This window comes from Cryptotermes secundus, unplaced genomic scaffold (assembly GCF_002891405.2).
Source record: "Cryptotermes secundus unplaced genomic scaffold, Csec_1.0 scaffold654, whole genome shotgun sequence".
Taxonomy (NCBI): Eukaryota; Metazoa; Arthropoda; class Insecta; order Blattodea; family Kalotermitidae; genus Cryptotermes; species Cryptotermes secundus.
This window is the reverse complement of record NW_019727402.1, coordinates 629,284-653,722: the sequence shown is the minus strand read 5'-3', so window position 1 is coordinate 653,722 and position 24,439 is coordinate 629,284. Positions and strand designations below refer to the sequence as shown.

At 44.2% G+C, this 24,439-nt stretch overlaps 1 protein-coding gene across 3 annotated transcripts in view; it reads right to left on the bottom strand.

The window, feature by feature from the left end:
• LOC111864706 (protein groucho) overlaps positions 1 to 24,439 on the bottom strand; it is a 349,923-nt gene that overhangs the window by 177,432 nt on the left and 148,052 nt on the right. For all 3 annotated transcript variants that reach the window (XM_023852155.2, XM_033751548.1, XM_023852156.2), the window contains exon 2: positions 2,355 to 2,452. In XM_023852155.2, coding sequence (XP_023707923.1) covers positions 2,355 to 2,452 — 98 coding nt within the window. The remainder of the gene's footprint in view (positions 1 to 2,354; positions 2,453 to 24,439) is intronic.

Sequence of the window (24,439 nt, the reverse complement as noted above, 5' to 3'; positions counted from 1 at the left end):
GTATTTACGCATGTATAGGCCGCAGCACAATTTTCAGACAGAAAGTATAGAAAAAATAATTTTCTTGGAATATTATTTCAGGAGTATTACACCCTGTATTACTAATTATGAATATATATTTTTTTTAAATGAAGTGTGATTTCGGATATAAGCCGCACCANAGGCTACATTGAATACAAACAGTCCTAACTTAACGTAATAACTTAGCACGGTGCACAAGAAAGTATGTTATTAAGTCAGGTCCGACATAATTTAACTAACAAATTTTCAAAGTTACACCAGCACTGTAGTTTTGCAGATATCCGTCATTTGTGTATTTTCATGAATCACCTGAGAATATGAGCCGAAACACGTTACGAGTAAAACAATAAACAAAAGCATTTGTTTGTGTGACGGTAAACTCTCCATTTTTATTTGTCAAAATTATAGGTTATATCTAACAAACGTAGCATAATGGGACTCTTTATTACAAAATCGCTTCTGTGGGATCACAGCACTTCTTGTTTCAATAAAGAACAACACTGTTTCTATGCGTTCTTCTACAGCCTTCCTGTCAGCCATCTTGTGTAAACTGGTGCATGAGCAGTAACAGCGCGACACAAGCGCGCTCGGGAAGAGTAAGAACTAATCTCCATGATCTACTGTTCGTGTTACCATATTACAAAACATCGTTCATTGCCTGATTTAATAATTAATACTAAATCAAATACTGAGGGCCGCGCCATAGCTCAAGCGTTTGCAGCAAAGCAGGCACAAGTTCTTTCCCAGAATTTTCTGAGGTTCCTCGAATTAGCATGTTTCGAAATCAAAAGGCTAGCACTTAACAAACAGCCTATCACAACACCATACCAACAATGTTTTCGATAACTGTCAAGTCTGTTCTTGTGGTCTTCAGTAAGGCAAAATGAAAGATTAATTTCTTGAAGATGAATAATGACCACGGTTCGTAAACAATTCAATCACTTTTCACTGGCCGTGACCTCGTCATAAAGACCAAACAATGGGTATGTGAGGCTGACCACAAATGGGAGAACTATCAGAGGGGCCGAAGAGAATATCACATTGCCAAATGCCTCCCTTCGACTCTGTTCATTTGTTTGTCACCATGACGCCACTTACAAATAAAGGAGACAAACAAAAAAAGTTCCCGAAGAGAAGGTGATCACGGACATGTAAGTGCCACGTTGCTCTCCTGCAGAGGAGCAGTTCGTGACTCTCTTATACACAGATTTTCTTGTACTATAAACCAAAAGGTTAAAGACTGAAAACTAACAAAGCCGTCCACTGACCCCCTGCCGACATACCAAGGCGTACGTGTAAATTGGTGTTCACAGCATCAGTATCCATGTCTTACGACAGATTTAATATATATCCTCTCTCTGGCTCTACGGCCCTTTGGACCTTGGCCGCTTTTTTTTCAGTTTCCTGGCCTATACGCAGCCGATAGGACTCCCTGGACGGGGACTCAGCCCGTCGCAAGGCAGTTACACACAGAACAACATGAACACAGAATAAACGCACACAGACAAGCATGCCTCGACTGGGATTCGCACCCATGATCCCAGTGTTAGAGCGAATACAATTAATGCCTTTGACCGCGCGGTCACTGTGAACGGCTTATATATCCTCTTATCATAAGCATCTTGTGTTTCTCCTTGTCGGTCATGGGACAGTGCAGTCGTCACAGCGACTGGCTACGGGCTGGACGGCCGAGGGGTAGGAGTTCGAGTACCGGTATGGACAAGATTCTTCTCCTCTCCACGCCATCCAGACCATTTCTTGGGCCCATTCACTGTGGGCTTTTTCCTCTGGGGTAAAGCGGCAGAGGCGTGAAGCTGACCATTCACCTCAAACTAGTGCCGTGGCCAAAAATACGTGACTCTGTATACTCGTATCCATTCCCCCATACGTCTTCATGAGACAGTGCTTAATTAGTTAAGTACAGGGACAGTTTTATCTCTTTTTTATCCATGTAGGTTACCTGACTGACTAGCCACACTTTGGAAGAGGAGACACGAGATGTTATGCCATATGGACCAGGATTCTCGGTTTACAATGTCAGTTCATCTGTACAGCTCGAAATTTTCACCCCCAAACAATGTTCTCAAATAGCTGCAACGTCTCTTTCTTCAGAGTACAGACATCGAAGCTGGAATCCACACTGAAGAAGGGGTAAACTCACAATCGTGTATGTCTTATATCTTCATCAGCAGGGGATTGAAAAGAGCAAGTTCTTAGTCATGACGTGATAAAACTTTGGGTCGATATTCTCGTAATTTTAGTGTTCAATACATATAAGTGGTCACTGTCCCCACAACTGGTCGCTATAGCAGATCTGTGGAGAATGTACTTACGAATGGTACTGCGCCTGCAGGAAGTTGAACTCTTCCTTGATTCGCTCGCAGGTTTCCGCCACCGTGAACTTGAGCTGCCCAGGTTGCGGCGGTGGCCCCTGTTGTGGAAGAGAATAATCAGACGTCAGCAACAAGTACATCCATCTCCCGCTGCTATGCATAGATTACGTCCACGCCTATTACATACCCGCCACATCCTGTCCTTACTCCTATCTAAAACGTTACGATTAAAACACAGAAGAATTGAATTCTGTCTTTCTGAATGGGATACGGGGCGGGTATAGACTGGAGGTGTGAGAACAGGTCACAGAATATTTGCATCTATGAGAGGACGCACGAGGAGGAAAATAAATGCATGAGCTTCATAATTTGTACTCTTGTTATTACAATGATCTAATCCAGGAAGATAAGATGGGCGGAGAATATATCACGTATGACAGGTACGAAATGCTTACAGTACCATAAAAAGTAAATTAATTCCGTCCAGTGTGACTGATGGAGTTTTTTCTACTTTTTAATATTTTATCCTTAATATGTTTCGGTCTTACAGACCATCTTCAGAAGGATATCAATACAATTAGAAACCACTATTACAATATGTTTTGTGAATATTAATACTGTCACGTGCTGGGTGTATAACGCGACAAATAACTTCAAGTCGTATTGGATATAGAGAATTTATTGAACACTCGCTCTCACAATTACACACTTTACAGTTCCACAACTACTGCCATCTGCAGTATCACAGTAACTTCTCCTGCTGGAGTCACTGCCATTTACTCGATACAATTCAATAAAAACCGACTTCAACTCACTCCGGCGAATGCTAGACTGCAACTGATTGGTTACTCTGGCGAATACTCCTCGTTATGTAGCTTCCGCACTGAGAACACAGAAAACAGTTACGTGATAGCTACCACTGTTGCGTAACGTCGTGTTTACAGGCGTTGCTGGGGAACGCTGCCGAGAGATGTTTATTGCTGCCTAGTAACCGCGGTTTTCCCTGTTACGTTACAATTGGAAGTGCTGTTACGTCACCGCGGGGTAGGAAGACGGAGTATTGACTGGCCTGTTATCGTAGCAGCGGCAGTTGCTCCGATGCTGTTACGTCACCGCTGGAGGAGGGGGGGTGTTTACCGACAAAACCACAGGGAAGACCGAAGCATAGATGGAAGGACAATACTGACATGTATCTTAAATAAGGAGATGGACCCGACTTATCTGGTCCACCATAGGAATCAGAATGGGGGCCGTATGAATTCTTGGGCTCCACGAAGCGTACGAAACGTCTCCTAGCTAAGCGACTACTGGCTTCTCAATAATGACTCTTTTCCGTCGAGATAGTAGTCTTCTAAACGGCAATCTTTTAAGTACATCACTCTCATTGAAAGGTACACAAGACCATGTTCGATAGCCTGTTATCAATTCTGTTCGGGTATCCAACGAATTCAGTTATATCCAACGTAGATTTTTGGGACCGATACAAGTACAAAGGAAACGTCACCCTGAAACTTCGGTACAGACCACAATATAATATTACATCAAAACAGACTGAATAAATCTTGAGAATGAATATGTGTATGCATGGTTGGCATTCATATTACTACTTCACTTTATCCAACGAACGCCAAGAGTTGACATTTTCTTCACAGCAGTTTCAAAGTGTGCCTTTACCAAACGGCGCATCTACCGGCACCTTCATCCAGTCCTATACGTTAACGCAGCGAGATACTTGCGCGAGTAGTTAAACTGGGCATGATATTATTAAAAATTAAGACAATAACGACAGCAATTACAGTGGACGATACAACATGCAAACACAGGCCCTATTACAACTGGCGGCTGCGTGAGAAGGCTTATCAACGAACTTGTCAGCCACTGATTCAAACAAACTCCATGCAGCACACTCGCTCAGAAGGTCAAGAAATTATATCCTTATGTAACCTGAGAGCTCTTTGCCGTGTTCACAACATCCCGCCACTGCTACCAACCCTATATCTATACCATCCAGTCTGATATTTTGGTTGCATCCTGTTGTATAAATCATTATGGATAATATTTATTATATACCTGCTAGCACAGACACCGAGCTTGCTCTGTAGGACCTCAACAACAAACTCCATCTGCTGGAAACAGTGTTGTGTTGACAGGAATACAATATACAACCTAACGACTTACAGCTGACCTATTGGTTTCAAAACGAATACCTCAAACGCAAAATAAAACTTCTAGATTAGCTGTCCAATAAGTCATGTAAAGGTATGAAGCCCTGTGAGGTAGATCAGATACAGTTCCACGCATTCTCGCCAGTGGTATTAGGGGTGAGCGGTCTGCTTCACGCCCTGGCCGCCTTAATGCCTGGAAACGAACCTCACGTACCCATTCGACAGAAGCTAAGTGGGCCCCAGAACAGGCCAGAAAGTTTTGGAAAAGAAACTATGCCTGATTCTAACTAGAAACAATCCCAGGCCACTCATTCCTCAGCCTAGTCACTATATTTACTGAGCTACCTCAGATTCCCAAATAAATTTATTTGGTTTTTCATCCGGGGGAATTTGAAACCCGTGAATGTAACTGAGCCAACCGAAGCGGCGGACAACCAGAAACCGTCAAATGATATGCAGAGTTAAGTACGTTCGAGGGTACATCAGTCGTAGATGAATCAAGGCTTTCGGAACTTCTAACATCCACCTACAGACGATGCCACCGTCCAGACAGGATCAGCACCATTAATCGCAATGATACGGGCCCATGCGCAATCTCAAGATAGGACTGCTAGCTTGGGTAACAAGGTAAACTGTAATTCCTTGGGGTCGGGTGAGACTGGGTTCATCACGTGGTACGTTTGGCCTATCGCACCAGCGCCGTGTGAGAGATGATGTGCCTGGGGCAGTCGGTAGAACGAGAATTGGCAGGAAAAACCGAAGTACTCGGGTAAACATGCCCAGTGCCAGTTTGTTCCTCATAAATCCCACATGACCTAACCTGGGATCGAACCCGGCGACTGTCTTCAAAAAAAAAAAAAAGCAGAACTTCCCTATGCTTAATTAAACACCATGTCAGCAATGACGTAACGCAGAGAGAATGTTTACTCCACTCTTTCGTAAGTACTCAGCACTAGATTGAAGTGAGGGGTTGCTTGTACACTACCTCCGCTTCTCCCCTCCACCTATCACTAATTGGACATGAGGCTGGGTGGAGTCCAAAGCTAGTGTGAATATATTAAAGCATAGTTGTGCCTGTGCTTAACTAGTTAAGCACTACGCCATGAAGGCGCATGGGGTAGCGGATGTACAGATCCACGTTTTCTTGACCTCGGCATTAGTTGGAGGTCAGTAATCAGCTTCACGCCCCCGTCGCTTTACCGTCGGAGAAAGAGACTCCGGCACGGATCGGAGAGAAGGCTGGGTGGACCCCACAACCGGTCTGGACGACGTGGAGAAGTGAAAATCCTTGACTCTATGGAGGCTCGAACCCCGACCCCTTCATCGTTCAGCCTGTAGCCAGTCGCTATACCGACTGAGCTACCTCAGTTCCAATCCGAACAGAGTAACACATAATTATCGCCGCCCCCGTTGGAAATCAAATCCCAATTTTCTGGTCGTCCACCCCTTAACCTAGTTACTATATGACTGCGTTGCGCGATCGTTGGGGTTGTGCATGAAGGGAACATTCTCATGGCAACGAGCACAAAACCAGACCCAGCTGGTCTCCATTTTCACAGGAGAGCAATGGCACATCCAGTGTCTGGCTGACACAAACCAAAACCTGATCAACAGGAGATTAACACACTTGATTGGTGTACAGCAGTGTCCTCACATGGACCACACTGGTTGCAAGCCAGACGGACTAGTTGGCGAAGCATCCACTTGGAACGCTGGAAGACGAGACATAACCATGCGACCGGAAATTGTAACAAAACAAGGAAGGTAGACTGAGGGTATTCGAGACCAGGGAACTGAGGAGAATGTTTATACTTAAGAAAAACAAAGTAAGAGGAGGATGGTGGGAAGCGCATACTGAAGTGTTTCATAATTTGAATCTTCAAATGAGATTAAGGAGATCAGGACGTGACACACACACCAAGCGTGATATAGACGCGTATGCAACTTCAGCTGGAACCTCTGGGGGCAAGATGTCTCGATTGAAGGATATTATACGCATAAACTCCATGGCTTGAGTCCGCAAGCGAACTATACCGACCGGGCGACCGCCGCTTGTCGGCAAAGTAGTGTCAACTTTAGCGGATAGAAGGTGTCGCGTGGTCAAATACCCAAGGCCGTTAATTTCGGTTTTCTAGACAGGAGCCGATTTTTCCTCCTCGGTTATCCTCAAGAGGCTGAGTGGACCCCGTTTCAGACCACTATTTCTCAGAAAATCTGGTAGCGCCGGGAATCGAACCCCGGACATCTGGATCTGTAGACAGTAACTCTGACAATTAGACCACAGAGGTTGTCCGATATTGTACGCATATTAAAGAAATTTGGCATAATGGTGTAGATTCACTAGTGACGCATTCCTGAAACACAGTAACGGATCTCTGATGTCCAAAAAGGCAGACAATACATGAAAAGCTGCTAACTTGCTGCTCAAATGTTCTGTTCCACGTACGCGTATTTATGAAATACAGTAGTTCTGACCACAAAAGTTTACAAGTCCACCAGCAGGACGTGAGGTCCCCATGACGTTGGTTATCTTCTGGGATATAGCGTTGTATAGTCCCTTGAACTTCAATCGATTTTAAGCAGGAAACAGCCGCCTCCATCTTCAAGACTAACCCAACCAATAAACCAGATTACAGCAGGCAGCAAGAAGAGAACGGAGACATTTTCCTCCGAAACGTCGGTTGACTTTTAACGGATTATACGGCGTTATGTACCAGAAGACAAAACTCTTCTGGCCGTGTTAGACTACCTGCGCCGTAGCTCTGCGAGTCGTAGAAGTCGACTAAAGGGGAAATTTGTGCCTGGGGGGCATAACTGGGCCACCTTGTCACCGTGGGACATAAATATAGGGACCTGGTCCTCCAGGTTGGGGGGCTGGACGAAAGGCTGACGACCGTGCTCTGTAAAAAAAATACTGTCACGAAGGACAAAGTGAAAACCGGATACGATTTGGCAGAATCGCCTACGGAAGGAAATGGCTCAAATGTGGATGTTTTGCAAAATGGTGATGATGATGATGATGACGATAGAACTCTTCAACTCCAAAATACGCCACTCTGAGGTACACCAAAAATAATTTCCAACGAATGGAGGCAGATAGGGAACGGCATCATTAGAAGAGATTTATCGATAATATTGCCGGTAGTAAGCGCTGGATGAGGGAATGACGCATTGATTGGACGGCAAATCTGAAGGTCCCCAAGGAAATCTGTTCTGGAGCAGCTCTGACCAATCACGCGTCACTGGCGAACGGACTGAAAATAGCGGCGCAGGTATTTCCGCTTGGGCACATAAAACTTTCAGATAATGGTGGGAATTGTGAGGATATCCTACTGATTTCGTCGACGACGACGACGACGACGACGACGACGACGATAATGATGATGATGATGATAATAATAATATAGGAAAAATAAATATCGAATTAGACAAAATATCTACAAGCACATGGCAAAGTGACAAAATAAATACACCACAAATTCAAGCAAATTCTGTAATACAGAATTACAGACTACGAATACTGTTAACACGCAGTCCCATTGCCAAGTAACAGCCGTGCAAACAGTCTTGCTAGGTAACAGCTCTATAGGCACGCTGTTTCCCTGGCAACGAGAGAACACGCAATAATGGAAGAGATGTTTTCTGTGCGGGCAGTGCCTGGGCTATAAAATGAGGACTCGTAGGGCGCTACACATGGACAGGACAGTAACTTTCATACAAAAGAAATATCTGGTCATGAGCCCCAGCTGGGGCTCGACACCAAGACAGACAGACTGACTGACCGTCAGTGGTAACGTGACTCTGACTCTGACTCTGAGTCGGTAGAGTCAGTTGAGAGTTGCAGCTGTGAGAAGTGAGAAACTGGTAGCTGAGGCAGAGGACAGTTCGGGAAACCAGAGGAAGAGGAATGTCCGCCGTTGGCCGCTACCAAGCAACGGCTAGTGAAGACAGAAGACTTTCTGTATGCTGTAGTTACAGTGATCTTTAGAGCGTAACTCAGTGAGACTATAGTAGTTATTTGGTTGGCTCCACAGCCGGTCTGGATGCCTTGGAGAAAAACCTCTCATTCATGTCGGGAATCGAAGCCTGGCCGTCTAGCTCACCGCTATATCAGCTGAGCCATCGAACTCCTAGATATTAGTACATCGTTACATGACATATTTATGAAGTGGAAACTGTGCCAGCAATAAACGTATAACAGACCACTGAGGTGAGGCACCTGATGCTTCATTGTACCGCTACACACCCAGCACGAGCTTCAAAAGGATGCAGTTTCCGGTGAACAAGTCTTATTATTAGGCAGATTACAAACAATACTACGTCCCTGTTACCACGATCGGCTTGTCGATGTTTAGGCCATCAACATTCACCACATTTTTTTCTTAAATGCACTGACTAGGTGTACTTTAGCGGTCGCGTCAAGTACTCTGTTACTGGCCCTCACCAGCACAGTCATCATTCTTGGTTCCAAGTCCTGCGGGACTCACGGCCATATTTCAGTGTCTCACGACTCAGGCGTGCAACCTCTCATTCGTGTATTCTAGCGTATACTAGTGTTCCTACCAACTGCGTTATATATACACACATACATACATACACAGTTTAAACACGTTATGCTACTGCGTACGGGGCGCCGGGATAGCGACTGGCTACGGGCTGAACGACAAGAGGGGTTAGAGTTTCAGTCCCGGTAGAGTCAAAAAAATTCTCTTCGCATCGTCCAGACATTTTCTGGGAATCACGCAACCTCCAATCCAATGGGTACCGAGAGTTCTTTCCCCGGGGGTAAAGCGGCTGCGGCGTGAAGCTGACCACTCGCCACCAAATAATGCCTAGGTCAAGAGAATGTGAATCTACACAACCACTCCACCACGTCTTTATGGCATAACGTTTAATTAGTTAAGCACCTTACCTTTTATGCTGTGTAATCTTACCCTAAACTCAATCTTTTTTATTAGACAAACTGTATTCTAAGGTAAAGTACTTAACGCCAGTCACGGTAGCCGAGCGGTCTAAAGCATGCACTGTCTTCGCTCGCTTGGAAACCGGGATCGTGGCTTCGAATCTCACTCAGGGCATGGATGTTTAGTTTGTGTGTGTGCGTTTTTCTGTTTCTTTTGTACAGGTAGAGACCTTCGACGACCTGATCACCCGCCCAAGGAATCCTACCGAATGTGTAAAATCTATAAAAATCGAAGTGAATAGAGAAGTTCATGGAGGTAGGCCTAGGCCCACTGGGGCTGTAGTGCCAAGGGGAAAAAGAAGTACTTAACAGCTGCCTATGCCTAATGAAGTTCTTCAACTGGTGTTACAACGTCAGGATGGGAAGGAGGCGAAACTGCGCGAAAGTGAACATCATTACAATCACTTCCTTATACGAGAGTGCCGAACCCTGAGAATAAGCGATATTTCAGCTTCAGTTTACCGGCACATAAAAGTGCAACAAAATAATTTACAGCACAGCAAATCCCGCCCAACTGAGATAAGCTGTACACAGACCATTCGCCTGAAACTGTTAAAAAAGCATCCTTACTTTACTTCCTGACCCCATAAAGATGGCAATAGAAGACTAAAACACATACAAATTACAAGCAGCTCATTTCTTCAGCGCTGCAGTTTAAGTAAAAAGGGGAGAACTGAAAGAGATCATAGCAAAATAGGTGCTGGTGAGGTATGTTAATTAGAATGTGCTAGGGGCGGAGGGGGGAGAGGGAGAGGAAGAGGAAGAGAGAGAGAGAACGTTTTCATCTGATGACTGACACCAGCACCACGACGGAATTGGTGTTCCCCGAGGGAAACAGGAGAGAGGGAGGACAGAGTAATGGAATAACAGCAACACGCATGTCTCTTACGCGTCCCTATACAGCACCGCTCTTCGCATGAAGATGATGCGTCATTTGGGCCCCGAGAAGAGTCTAATCAACGCATGGCCGGAAGAAATGAAAGAAATACATAGCACGAAGTGGAACGAAATAAATACAGTAAAAGAACTAGAAAATGAAGGGAAAAAGAGAAGGCAGTATGTAAAAATACAAGCTGTCTTGAGTTTAATTAATTAAGCGCTATACTATGAAGACGCCGATTACGGTAGACGAGCGACCTAAGGCATTCACTGTTTTCGTTCGCTCGGAAGCCGGGATTGTGGGTTCGAATCCTACTCAGGGCATAGATATTTGGTGTTTATGTGTGTATGGGCGTTTGTTTGTGTTTGTGTACAGGTAGAGGCCTTGTGACGAGCTGATCAGCAGCTGAAGGAGTCCTGCCGAATGTCTTAAGATCTATTAAACCGAAGTGAAACGGAGAGTTTCATGGAGGTAGGCCAAGGCACAAATTGGGTCTGTAGCGTCAAAGGAGAAAAATGCCATGAAGACATATGAGGGAATGGCAGTATAGCGTCACCATTCTTGACCTCGGTAGTAGATGGTGAGTGGTCAGCTTTATACCCTGGCTGCTTTACCCCTGGGGAAATCGTCCCTGGTACCCACTGGATAGGAGGCTGAATCAGCCCCAGAGCCTGTCTGGACGCTGTGGGAGAACAGAGAAATCTTGCCACTGCCACGAATCTAACCCGAGCCGTCTAGCTAGTAGCTCGTCGCTATACCGACTCCTAGACAGAAGGAAAATTGAAAGAAAAAGAAAAGACGAACCGAAATTTCCTGAAATACCTTCCTCGTCACTCTCATTGCGTCATCAAACAAGAAACTGAAGATAAACTTCAAAGTTCAAATTCGATTTATGTGCTTCTATATGATTAGTCACATAGCCAGGGCGTATCTTCCGACCCTACTGTAAAAGAGCAGTCTGTTGCGCAGCGTATCCTGTTGTCCAACATATAATATTAAAATGCAGTATGCCTAAAAACTATGACTGTGCCAAATAAAATTTCAGTAAATAATATGGGCCCTTAAGCACAGACTGTGCTGAAGATATTCATTATATCCCACAATAGAACAGCCTGACAAATCACCCAGTATCTATGCAATACTGTTAAAACATCAGAGGCAGGCATGTCAAACTCAACTTGTATAGAGGGTCACCTCAGCCCTATAAATAATAGTCCAGGGCCGCACTTCAAAATAGAAATATACATTAGATTTTGATACAAGGAAATTTAATTCTATTTATTATATAGGAACAATTTCAATATAATTACCTAAAGTCACATATCTTACAGTTTTAAAAAGCAAGAAAATGTCATTTTTGACAAGTATCAAACAACTTTTCAATATGTAAAAAGAAAGATTACACCAGAAATCATGTTAGAAATAGCAAAACATTGAATTTCCTGCAGCCTGCTAATTTATGTCTGCGTGAGACTTCTTGTCTTCTGGTCTGTTGGAAAATTGTCTTTACAAAAAATATTTCTACTAAAATTTTAATATTGATTTTAATATCAATTAGCTCTAAAAGTTGAGGGGCCGCACTTTGTGGCTATGGGGGGCGCATGTTTGACACGGCTCATCAGAGGAAATCCCAAGGAACCGTTCTGATTCGAAAAAGATACATCACAGGAAACAGAAAACTGCACGCCACTGGCAGAATTATGACGGAACAGCAACGCCTCGACGGCAGCATAAGGTACCGTGAGTAACACACAGGGGATATCACGTCACAGAGATTATGTTACGGCAGCGATGCAATTACCTGCATGTCACTGATATTATGATGAAAGGAGCTCTATGCTAATGCTAAAAACAATGACTGAAACGATAAACGTTTCGGAAGAAACATCACGCCACTGAATGAACCCGGACTTGGATCAGAAGCCTGCAACCCCGATATGATCTCAGTATGAGCTTACATGTGTGTTATAACACGAAATGAATAAGTAAAATGTGCAAACAATAAGAATCATAAAAAACAACGATTATTGATTAAGAGCGTGATGCATATGACAACTGCTAGGCAACGTCTCGGTAAACAGTCTCGGAGTTAAGCTCTCAACAATAGGACATTCATTCCCAGGTAACGGGCACAATAAACACGCATTCTAGGACAAGAGAAGAAAACTGTTTTTCGTGGGGTTCATGCCGAGGAAATATAAGAGAGTCGAATTCCGAAGCTGGAGATGTGGAGTACAGAGGGGTACAAGGAGTGGAAGGAGTAAAACGGAGGACGAAAATGAGAATGGCCCGTGTCCTAATGATTTGCAGATTAGCGATAGCGCTATAATTGACTGTGATTAAGAAAGGCTATAGAAGGTGTTAAAAAATCTTATCATCCACTCCAGAACTCATTATTAGTCACGGAACCCCGTACACGTGACATACATAGGACAGAACTCCATGTCACTGAAACATCACAAACCCGAAAGTCACTGACATTAACATGAACGGAAATCGCTGCAGTAGCTAAAACGAGCCACTGATATGAACGAAACTGCACGCCACTGATGCATTATTCATACACCACTGACAGAACAAAAGCTCTAAGTACGTACGCCACTGATATGATCACAACACTAGCTTGGCTAGTGATATGAACATTACGTTGCTGAAACCATTAACACAAATGAAGCCACTCATAGTTACGTAGAACGAAACTGCGCGCCTCTGAGGAATTATTCAGACACAACTGACGAAATTATTCTCCAAGTCCGTACGCCACTGATACGACCTCAATACCAACCTGAATATCAATTACAGTGCCATGAAAGGAAGGCGTACACCACTGACAGAGTCGTGAGAGGAAGTGAAACGTTTCAATATATCCATTCGCCGGTTGAAAACCACAGCCATTAATGTTACGTGTAACCTAGTCAGGTTCCAACAATACGTCATAATCCAGTCTATCGGATATACCTCACATAACCTGGACCCTGCGGAAATAATGTGGCCACCATTTCGGCTTACCTCATTATACTCTGTACCCCCAGTAGACTAGCCCGCAATACAGTCTTGACGGAGAAGTTGCGATCGAATAAGGCTAACACAATAAACACATCATAAAAGAAATTTCCCTTCAAAGAGACGGAGAAGGAAGGTCCTTCGGAGACTCGAATCAATAAAGCTTATCTGCTTCACTTGCTCCGACCCACATGAAGTGGTCATACCATTCCCTGAAGTCACTTATCGGAACAGGTGGCTTGCGCACGAGAATCCTGCAAGACCTAATCGTATTCCAATCACCACTGTATATTTGTTTTGGTGATCAATTCGTGGGTTCACAAACAACAAATTGTGACTTTCGAAACTCACACTATGATCTTCTGGGTTACGTCACCTGTGCAGTATCGGAGGTGACGGAGCCTGCCTGCTGTCTGTATCTGCAGGATGTAACTTCACTTCTACCCTGAAGATAGAGGCAGCAGATTCTTCCGACAGGTTCGTAATCACATACGTGTGACAAAAACTGGAAGACCTTAATCTCAATTTTCATCGCTGTGAAAAAATCAAACTTCATTTACTCGTACCTATAAACTCCGTGGCCAGTAGTCCGCAAGCGAACTATACCGACCGAGCGACCGCCGCTTGTCGGCGAAGTTAGTGCCAACTTTTGCGGATAGAGGGTGTCACGTGGTCAGCACAACGGATCCACACGGCCGTTAATCTTGGTTTTCTAGACCGGAGCAACTATTTCCTTGAAATAGCTCCTCAATTATCCTCACGAGGCTGAGTGGACTCCATTCCAGACCCAGTAATTCTCACAAAATCTGGCAGATCCGGGAATCAAACCCGGGACCTCTTGATCTGTAGGCAGGAACTCTGACCACTAGACACAGAGGCGGTCTTTACTCGTACCTACAGATATTTAAAGATCCCCATTAACGTGGCCTAACTTAAATACGCATCTCCTACAGCGGAGAAATATCTAAGAGCAAAACACAATGGTACAGGTTAAGGTCAAGGTACGGTGCTTAATTAACCAACACACCATAAAATCCATGCAGGGGCGGAAACACTCAAACCCACTGAGGAAAAAGCTGGGTGAACCCTAGAAGCGATCTAGAGGTTGGAGCGAAAACAAAATCTCTCTAAACCCTGTGAATAGAAACACGATGTAGGCCCATAATTTAATGGAGTCGAAGCAGGAACCATTTCCTTTAGGTAACACTGAAGGCTATCGTAGGGCTACAGATCTAGGCTAATCTGGACTGTACTGTTCTAACGCAACACTTGAACGCAGCCAAATTTTCGGTAAAAAGGTACCTGTAACAGGCCGTGGAGGCCCATACCATTATGAACGTTAAGGTTCCCACATTTTCTTGATAATCAGCTAATAGATGGCAATGAGGCTGTCAGCCTTACGCGCCGGCCGCCCTTTCTTCCCCCCCCCCTTGGCACTACAGCCCCAGTGGGCCTAGGCCTAGCTCCATGAACTCCGTTCACTTCGGTTTTTCTAGATCTTACACATACGGTAGGACTCCTTGGGCGAGTGATCAGCTCGTCGCAAGGCCTCTACCTGTACACAAACCGAGAAAAACGCGCACACAAACATGCATGCCCTGAGTGGGATTCGAACCCACGATCCCGGCTTCCGAGCGAGCGAAGACAGTGCATGCCTTAGACCGCTCGGCTACCGTGACCGGCCCGGCCGCCCTTTACCCCCAGGAATATTCATGGTACTCATTTCTGTCACAGGCTGAGTCGACCCCAGGGCCATAGTGCGGCGGGAAGAATTAAGTAAATTAAAAAAAAATCAATGGCCTCATCGGTATTCGAACCCGAGACCTTCCTGCTTGTAGAATAGTGCCTCAACCGAAGCACCCATTTCTGAAGTAGTCTTCCCCAGTACAGAGAATACTCGTATTTATCGAAATGTAATGTAAATTAATTTCCAGCTATACGCGCTTTTACACTCGCCACTTCCTGATGGATTCTATTACAAACTAATCACATTAATAAACAAGAAGTTCTGGGAGGAACGAATCGCCGATTTCCTTCGATACGATACGGACCGCATAGAAATCGAAAAAGGCCTCCTAAGAAAAATTATGGAGGATTAAAGGACAGACAGCAAGGTGGTCTCCTAAGCTTCTTTTTCATATTTTCCCAAGGAAACTAGGTTAACAAAGAAGACAACTGCATCTCAGAACATGCGAATGTACGTAATACACAGCAGGTATACCCAGACGACAGGACTAGCTACGTTGTGAGACCAATAGACAACAAGAGAGCCAAACACTATGAAACTAAATGTTGTCAGATTGTTGTACGAGGGAGACAGGCCAGACGATCGATAAGGGGTGAATGTATGCGGAGGGGCAGAGGGAATGAGAGAAAAGATCGTCCTGTGGCGGAAGGCTGTGTCTAGAAAATCTCTCCATGAACCACTACCGCACTGCCCGCTTAATTACATGTACCGTGACTTCACAGTTAAGTGTCTGCTCTGTATAAAGCAGGTCAGTCTTTCGAGACCAGATTGCAGTTCTTTGGAGAATCCTCAGAAACTTGATGTTCTCTAGCGAATTAATCCACTCCGGTTGGTCTGAAGCATGTATACATCTTCACTTGACCCGTGTGTTAAACAGCAATTAGATACTAGGCAACAGGACGCCTAAGGAATTCATCTTAATTGCGACAACTGAAGATACATTAAACATTCAACATACTTTCAAAGATTTTTGTAAACGACGTTTCACAACGTAGATTCTAAAGGCTGTTCACGATGGTGTAAAGCACTAAGGATTACGGGGGGTTTCCACTATGTCCATCGCCTGGAATTCTATATAAAAAAAACAAAAGAACGTTTCGGAAACTAAATTTGTTTCCGTCCTCAAGTGAGGGGGGTGGGAGACAATGTTGGGTTCGTTACAAACAGCTAACCTCAATCACTAAATTCCAGTGACTGGGATTAGCTATTTCTAACGGAATCACTGGAATCCAGTGATTGAGGTTAGCTCTTTCAAAAGGACCCAGATCCAGTTTCCGAAACGCTGTATTCTTTACTGTTTTTTTAGAATGCCAGACGATGTTCAAAGCCCAAAAAAACAGTAATCCTGACCGTGTCGCAATACACCGCAGCCTCAACCGATCATTCCTGCAAGGCTGTCAGCAGCAGCTCTTTCAAGACTGGCGATGTATTTACAATTAATTTCCATTCGTTAGTCTTCTAGTACTGTTAGGGTGACTAAAACAAAGACAAGCGGGAAGGACATACACCACGTATGGGCAGACCATAAATGACAAAAAACTGTGCTTCAAACCACTCACAATCACATATCGCTGCGGCTGAGGTGGGCTAGTCGTGAAAGCAAAACAAGATATGAATAAATAAGTAAACGAAACCGGATATAATGAATAAATTCAAAATATACATTTGCAAATAACCTCCATATTGTCAGGTCCTTTTGCTGTTTGGGTCATCAAATGAAGAATAGAATGGGAATGCGTAAACATGAACTGCACAAAAAAATTATGCTTGAAAACCCTCGCAGGTAGCTACATAACTGGGGTAGGAAATAAAAACAGGCAAAATATGAACGAATGAATGAATAAGGAAAAATGGGTACAAAACAAAATGAATGAATAAACTGATTAATTGGACAAAGAAAATAGAGGAAGACATTTGACTGGAATGGCTGAGGGGAAATCAGTAACAATCGCAAAACATGTATGCGAACGGAGGGGTCGAAACGTCGCACTAACCCTCTAGATGGAGTCTACGCGCCGAGATAAAGTCAGCACAAACACACTGTTCTTGTCTTGTGATCAGAGTACTAATGGGAAAATTATTGTGGCCAACCGAACCCTGATCATCCTTATACTTGATTAATGAAGTAAACAAACACTAAAAACATATTTTGTTATGAATTTTATAGTTCACATGGACTAGGCGTTTACGACTTAACACTACGATTACTGCTAGTAAAGAACTTACATAACATACACATTTAACGTGTTATTTATTATACAATCATTCACCAGTTACTTTCAAACGGACAAAACATAAACATCCTAAAATAATTAGCCTTCAAGACAGTCGCATAGATTAAATCTAAAATTATTTTTAAAAAGTTAGGCAGTATTCTATAAAACTGTATTATCATGAACTAGGTCCACATGATACTAGCGTTCTTCCCAAATCGTGAATGTGTAAAAAAGGTAAAGTTATCCCTGTAGCCATGGAGGCGCATAGGGTTGTGAGATGTTGAGGCTCAAACATCTTCTAGACATTAGGCTCACAGAAGGGGATAAAGCTGTCAGCTTTACGCGTCTGCCGCCCTTTACCCCCCAAGAAGATTCCTGGTACTCATTTCTGCTAGAGGCTGAGTGGACCCCAGTGTGATAGTGCGGCTGGAAGTAGTGGGTGATTAAAAATTACCTCATCGGGACTCGAATCCGCGATCTTCCGACTTGCAGCATAGTGCCTCAACCAAGTACTCTACCGCGGAATGTGTACTGCCGCCAAGATAGGAGTTTCTGAGTACCATGACAGTGCAACTTCCGCTGGCATCATGTTCATTCAGAGGTTATGTCTCTAATATTGATGTGCGTCACTGCATGAAGTGACAGGAGGACGAACACACGAAGATCGAAGCGTTCCACAGAAAAGATGGACGCCCTAACTACGCTTTCAACACAATGAAAACTGTAACAGCATATCATAATAATATTACGCCGTTTAACATTGGACTCCAAAATGAATGCATCTCTCCTAGGTTCAAATCTTATTACCACTTTATTTTAAATTTAAATGTTCTGTAATTTGTATTCTTCCCTAAAATTAAACTAAAAGACGATATATCAGAACCGCGCAATTCCAGAAAATATCATTATTTTAAGCGATATGTGAAGTATCGACTGCGGGCCGCATCAACTCTAGATCTAAGCGTCTTCTAGGTATCGCAGCTCGTTAGAACAGCAAAAATTGCAAATGTGTCAGAACTTAGTGGCTCGTCACTGAATGGTAATCAACTCAGGGCCATAATTAACGATGCTGATACAGTTACTAATGTTCAATGTTCTGGAATCGTTTCTTGAGACGGGTGTCTTATTTGAACGGTTTTTCTAGCTCCGTTTGGAAGGCAACATGCTGATCGCTTTACATCTCGTAACGTGCCATTCTCACACTGCTACGCTACTTGGCGCAGGTGGTTGTGCAACTGACGTCCATTCGGGAGTTGCCCAGGTCGAGTTTCGGCCGTGTCACCGACTATCTTAAGGCTTCTCGTGGTATTCCTCAATAACATTAGCAGAATGGCTGTACAACACCTTGAAATACGTCATTTCCAGTCCATCATTCACTAATCAACCTACACAGTCTGAAATTACAGCGTCCTTCAATAAGCCATAAATAAATAAATAAAACGCACGAACCCACTGAACGCAGATTATCCGACGATGATCTACCAAATGCCGTTGTTAAATGGCGTCGAATGAGAGAGAAATACGATCATGCATGACAAGTTACGAATATGGTAGGGACAGTCGTCACCTATATCAATATCTACGCCGGAACTCGTAGGATAAATTTATGGAAAAATTAGTCACGACAGTCGGCAACTTGTAGAGATTAGAACTTGTTACCTTCAAATACAAGTCCGTACTTTTACCACTAAAATAGTGTGATATGTATACCCATTGTTGGGCAACTGGCCGATGAACACATTTCTGCAACATACCCGCACGTGATAATAGGACATCCATTGCTAGGTAACGGACCTGTAAACACGATTCCTTAACAGAAGATAGTGTTTTCCGTGAAGTCCGTGCCGAGTTTTTATGAAAGGACAAAGAAGGTCGTTTGAGGGGTACAGAATAGTAGTAGGAAGTGAAGAGTCGAGTTTCAGATCGCCAGCTTGCCCGGATGAGGAATTGAATGGGTCGAGTTTGAGAAGAAATTGAAAGAAAGTAATCCGGAGATGCAAAGAAGACTTCATGTGTGATTTGAAGTTACAGTGAGACTGTGATAAACCCGTTGCCAGGATACGACTAGTGAAGACCTAGAATCCTAGTGAGTGTGTAACGGTGAACTGTAAAGTGTACAAATCAACGATAGCGCTTTATTGCTTGTAGTCCCGAGTTGTAGTGTATGTGGTGTAATAAATCCAATCCAAACACCATCTTATAATTCACCCCTACACGTGACAATATCCTGCTTTATAATGGAGAAAACAATTCTCGCATCGTAACCTAGGTGGAATATATAACAACATTTTCTGACGGAAGGATTATTAGTATTAGACCTTCTGCATAACGCAATTCTGCATTACATATGGAAGCGCGACTTCACGCTGCCTATTTCACCAAAGCTGCCGCGGAGTGGGAGAGAACATCCAGAAGAGGGGCACACAAACTTAACGGAGGGGAATCTGCAGGTATGCTGGTGGGATGTCTTAAGAGTGTTTAGGTACCTTTATAATAAGCCGCTTCAGCAAACAGAGCCACGTTCAGGATATGGATATACCGAGCCAAGAGGTCATGGTATCGACCCAGGTTGCAGAAATAGGCTTGCCCACTAGTCAAAACAGAGTTATATGCGGTTTCCTTCACGACGCTGCCAATATGTTAGCATGACTAACAACGTGATGACGATGCGGCCGAGGCGTAACAGAACTACTATCCCAGCACTTCGATGAAGGATGTTCCAGTCGAGATTCAAACCGAGCACCTTTTGAATGAGTATTCAACTATGAACGTAACTGTCACAAGAAAATGTCTGGTTCCCAGTGTAAGGTAAAAAGGTAAAGCTATCCCTGTAAGCGGCCTCCGTAGTCTAGAGGTAACGTTCCCACCTCATGACTCGTGGTACGCGGGTTCAAATCCGGCGGAGGTCATGGAATTTTTAAGGGCGGAACAATTCAGGGAACAAGTCCTCCGGGATGGACTTTAAACCGTGGGTCCCGTGCCGTACCTTTACGGCACGTAAAAGAACCTCATATCTCCAAAGGAGGTCACTGAGCCAAATTCAAGGACGTTCCCCGCCCAACAACGCCTCTGATATATGGGGGAAGCATTATAGATACCACAAAGCCAGCAGAGGCCGAAATCACTGGCTCGGTAGGGACTGATGGTACGCACCAATATCGGTAGGGTATAGAGACTGGTAGAATATCATAGAGGGAAGCACAATGGACCAATACTGGTCTAAGTGCATGGAAAAACCCACCCTCTCCAATAACTAACTAACTATCCCTGTAAGGGGTCGTGATGGTCCATTGGGTTGTGAGACGTCGAGGCTCCCACATTTTCTAGACAATCGGCTCACAGATGGCGGTTAGGTTGTCAGCGTTACGCGCCGGCCGCCCTTTACCCCCCAGGAAGATTCCTGGTACTCATTTCTGTTAGAGACTGAGTCGACCCCAGGGCCATAGTCCGGATGGAAGGATTAGGTCAACTGAAAAAGAAAATCCACCTCATCGGGGCTTGAGCACGGGACCTTCCTGCTTGTAGCATAATGCCTCAACCAACAACGCTACCGCGTACTTCCGGTTCCCAGTGTAACAAGGCTGATATCAAAGACTGTCAATCCATAATATCCTGGACCGGTTCAATCCGCCTCGGCCTCTACTCACGTACTTAATATGAATCTAGAATTATATTCCCCTTTCTCCGCTTCCAAGGGGCCAAGTGCCAAACTTCTTGACACATTCCTTCTGTCGCTCATTCAACCTATGCGTCAACTATATCGTATCCTCCGTTATTTCAGCATTGCGAATCTCTGCGTGTTATTGTCACGTGTGCGGGGCTTGTGCGTTACTTATAAGACGGGTTATGGGTTGGATGATGGATTTATTGACATCTTATTCACACAACTCGGGACTACAGGCAACACGGCGCTATCACTGATCGACAGAGTTCACCGATACACAAGCACTAGGTTTCTCAGTCTTCACTAGTCGTATTCTGGCAACGGATTTATAACAGACTCCCTGTCATTTCAAATCACACATGATGTCTTCTTTTCACAGCCTAATTCATTCCCTGCCATTCCTGCAGCTGCCAATTCCGAAGACTCGACTCGACTAGTTTCAATTCCAAGTTCATATTCTGGCACGCTGTCGGCCCGAAGCTCGACTTTTCAATCTTCCAACTGATGTTCCATACTGCCGAACACTTCCTTATAACCATTTTGCACGGACCATGCAGAAAACACAGCCTGTATTATTAAGGAGATGTGTTTACTGATCCGTTGCATAGCAATGGACAACTTACTAATGCGGGCGTTTGCTTGCGCGGGAATGAGTTTACGGAGTCGTTGCCTAAATATGAGTATTTTTTTTCCTTGGCACTACAGCCCCAGTGGGCCTAGGCCTACCTCCATTAACTTCTCCGAAATATGAGTACACACGTCACAATATAATGTGCTCTGATCCTTGTGTACTTGATCCGCACCAGGTCTAAATACGGAAATTGCCTGAGCAGTTTGTTATTCAAACATTTACCCACCGCAAGATCTGTACAACGCCTATACACGTATGTTTACGCCAACGCAGAGGCGGCTACAACTTCCAAGAGCGCATAAAACAAAACTAGGTATGGAAAACGGTGAACAAATGAGCAACTCAGTCCAGCGAAGAGTTATATCTTCTGGGATATGTCGCCGTGTAGTCAGTAAACGTAAACCGACGTTTCGGAGACACATACCGTTTCCCTCCTCAGAGTCGAAGAGTAAGCCAGGCAAACCTGTAGATAAACACAGAAAAACGCACATAAACATCCATGCCCTGAGTGGGATTCGAACCCACGATCCCAGCTTCCGAGCGAGCGAAGACAGCGCATGCCTTAGACCGCTCGGCTACCGTGACCGGCAGATGGTGTTATATACCAGGAGACAAAAGTTTCAGTACTCACAGCTGCGAGAATATCATACACAGCACAGCTCAATCCAATGTTCACTTGTTTTCCGGATGTGCAAAACATCTGAAGCCTCATTAAGATACTGACAGAACTCAAACCCAAGAATACAAGTAGCTGCTAAAATACACGCATATTGAGAAGATGGCAGTCGCACAAGTGGTCAATACTAACTGCCGGGACTGTTGCAGAGACATCTGCATAGCATCGCCGTCAGCCATTATTTACATGAACTTAAAACAGCGGAAGAGGAAGTAATTACAAAACAGACATTGCACCTTTTGTGTCCTTGTTAAGTTCCATAGTAAAATACGGAAAACAGACATGGGCTCACTATAACATCTTTCCTCATATCTGAAGTCGAAGGCAGGGATGTCCAAACGGCGCACGCTATTTGCAAGCACATTATAAGGTAATCGCTAAGCTCGACTAATTAAGCACCATGCACTGAAGACGTACTGAGGAGTGGAAGTATAGATCCACCATTCTAGACCTCGCCACACGATGGAGATGGTCAGCTTCACCCTCGGTACCAAACGTATAGGAGGCTGGGAATGCCCCAGAGCCGGTGCGGACGTTGCGGAGAATAAATTAATCTGCTGCCCGCCGCGCTGGGAATCGAACCCCGACAGCTCTGTTGTCCAACCCATAGCCCAGTCACTTTACCGACTGAGCTATCCCGGCATCAGAAAAAATGATTTTTTAATCTTCGCTGATTTTTTTATTGTTTGTGGGGTGGGAGTAAGTCCCTTGTACTGCGGCCACTTCTGGACTATTGTACCAGCTCCAGATGATAGGTGAGGGTGATTGTGGAGCAATTGGTGGAATGAAGACTGGCATGAGAAACCTAAGTACTCGGAGAAAACCTGCCCCAGCGCCACTTTGTCCACCACAACTCCCACTTGACCAGACCTGGGATCGAAAGCGGGCCGCCGCGGTGGGAAGCCAGCGACTAACCACTTGAGCTATAGCGCGGCCATCATCTTCGGCGATACTGGTTACCTCTATACTAAAAGTGTGTTATACACATTTCGAGCGCCAAAACCGTGTGAACTGTATTCGTTAGCCTCAAGTTCGTAGTAATATATTAACTAAAAAAATTGGGTTTAACAATATATATATATATTACATATTAATTAAATTATATTATACACATGCAGCTATAGAATTTGAATGTCTGCAAATCAAGAGAGGAAGTACAGGATTGGGTAGGGCCTGCAGTCGATGTTTTTGGAACAGAGATCGCATATACGCGTTTCAAGCGCCCAAGGGCCCGCAGACAGTGGATATTCTGGGAATACAGATTTCACATTTCCGTCAGAAACGTCCACCTTTTACACTGGATTCCTAAGATTCGCCAGCAGCAAACTTTGTCCATGGAAGATACAGAACAGCAGTAAAGTCTCTGTTGCAGCAGGGATATATTTCTGGGCTTTTATCTGTTAAATACATTTATACTCTTCTACCTTCATCAAAGCCTAACAAAAGTACAACTTCCTCAGTCTTCATAATGTGACCCATAAGCAGGGGCCTATGATATACAACACATTCTCAGGGTTTATAACTGGACGGCCCTGGGGTACGGTAACATTTTATGAACATTTATAAAAATAAACCAACTCTAAAACATGATTTATGTTCGATGAGACGTAGACAGCTGAAATAACTATTTCCGCGCAGCCTTCTGTTCCAATTACACGTGGCAATCGTAAAAGCAGTAAACTATTCTTTGTGGCACAATTCGTATAAACGTGTAAGATCTCTTCGAGGCTGTCACACTGCCATCTATTTCTGACACTTTAGAATCACACCTTAAAAATCGTATGACACTGAAAAAAGTACTGACGAAATAATCTTTTATCCAACCGTAAGCTTAGTGAAGGAAATAGGAAAATAAACCGATCACTTCATGGGGCAGAGCCGCGAGTTTCTACTGGTAGCGTAGTTCCACAAGATTGTCTAGCCTTTTATATAAACATTGGAAAGTTCCTGAACTGTTCATACGAGCTCGTCACTGGTTCTTATTCGAAGTTAGACAACTCCAGTCCAGTCCTCTACGAACCATTTTAATATTATCCCCACATTACACTTAGATCTTCCAAATGGTTCTTATTTTCAGGTTTTTCACCTTATCTCTCCCAAGCGTGCAACACGCTCCGCCAGAATACGCCACCTACCTCAA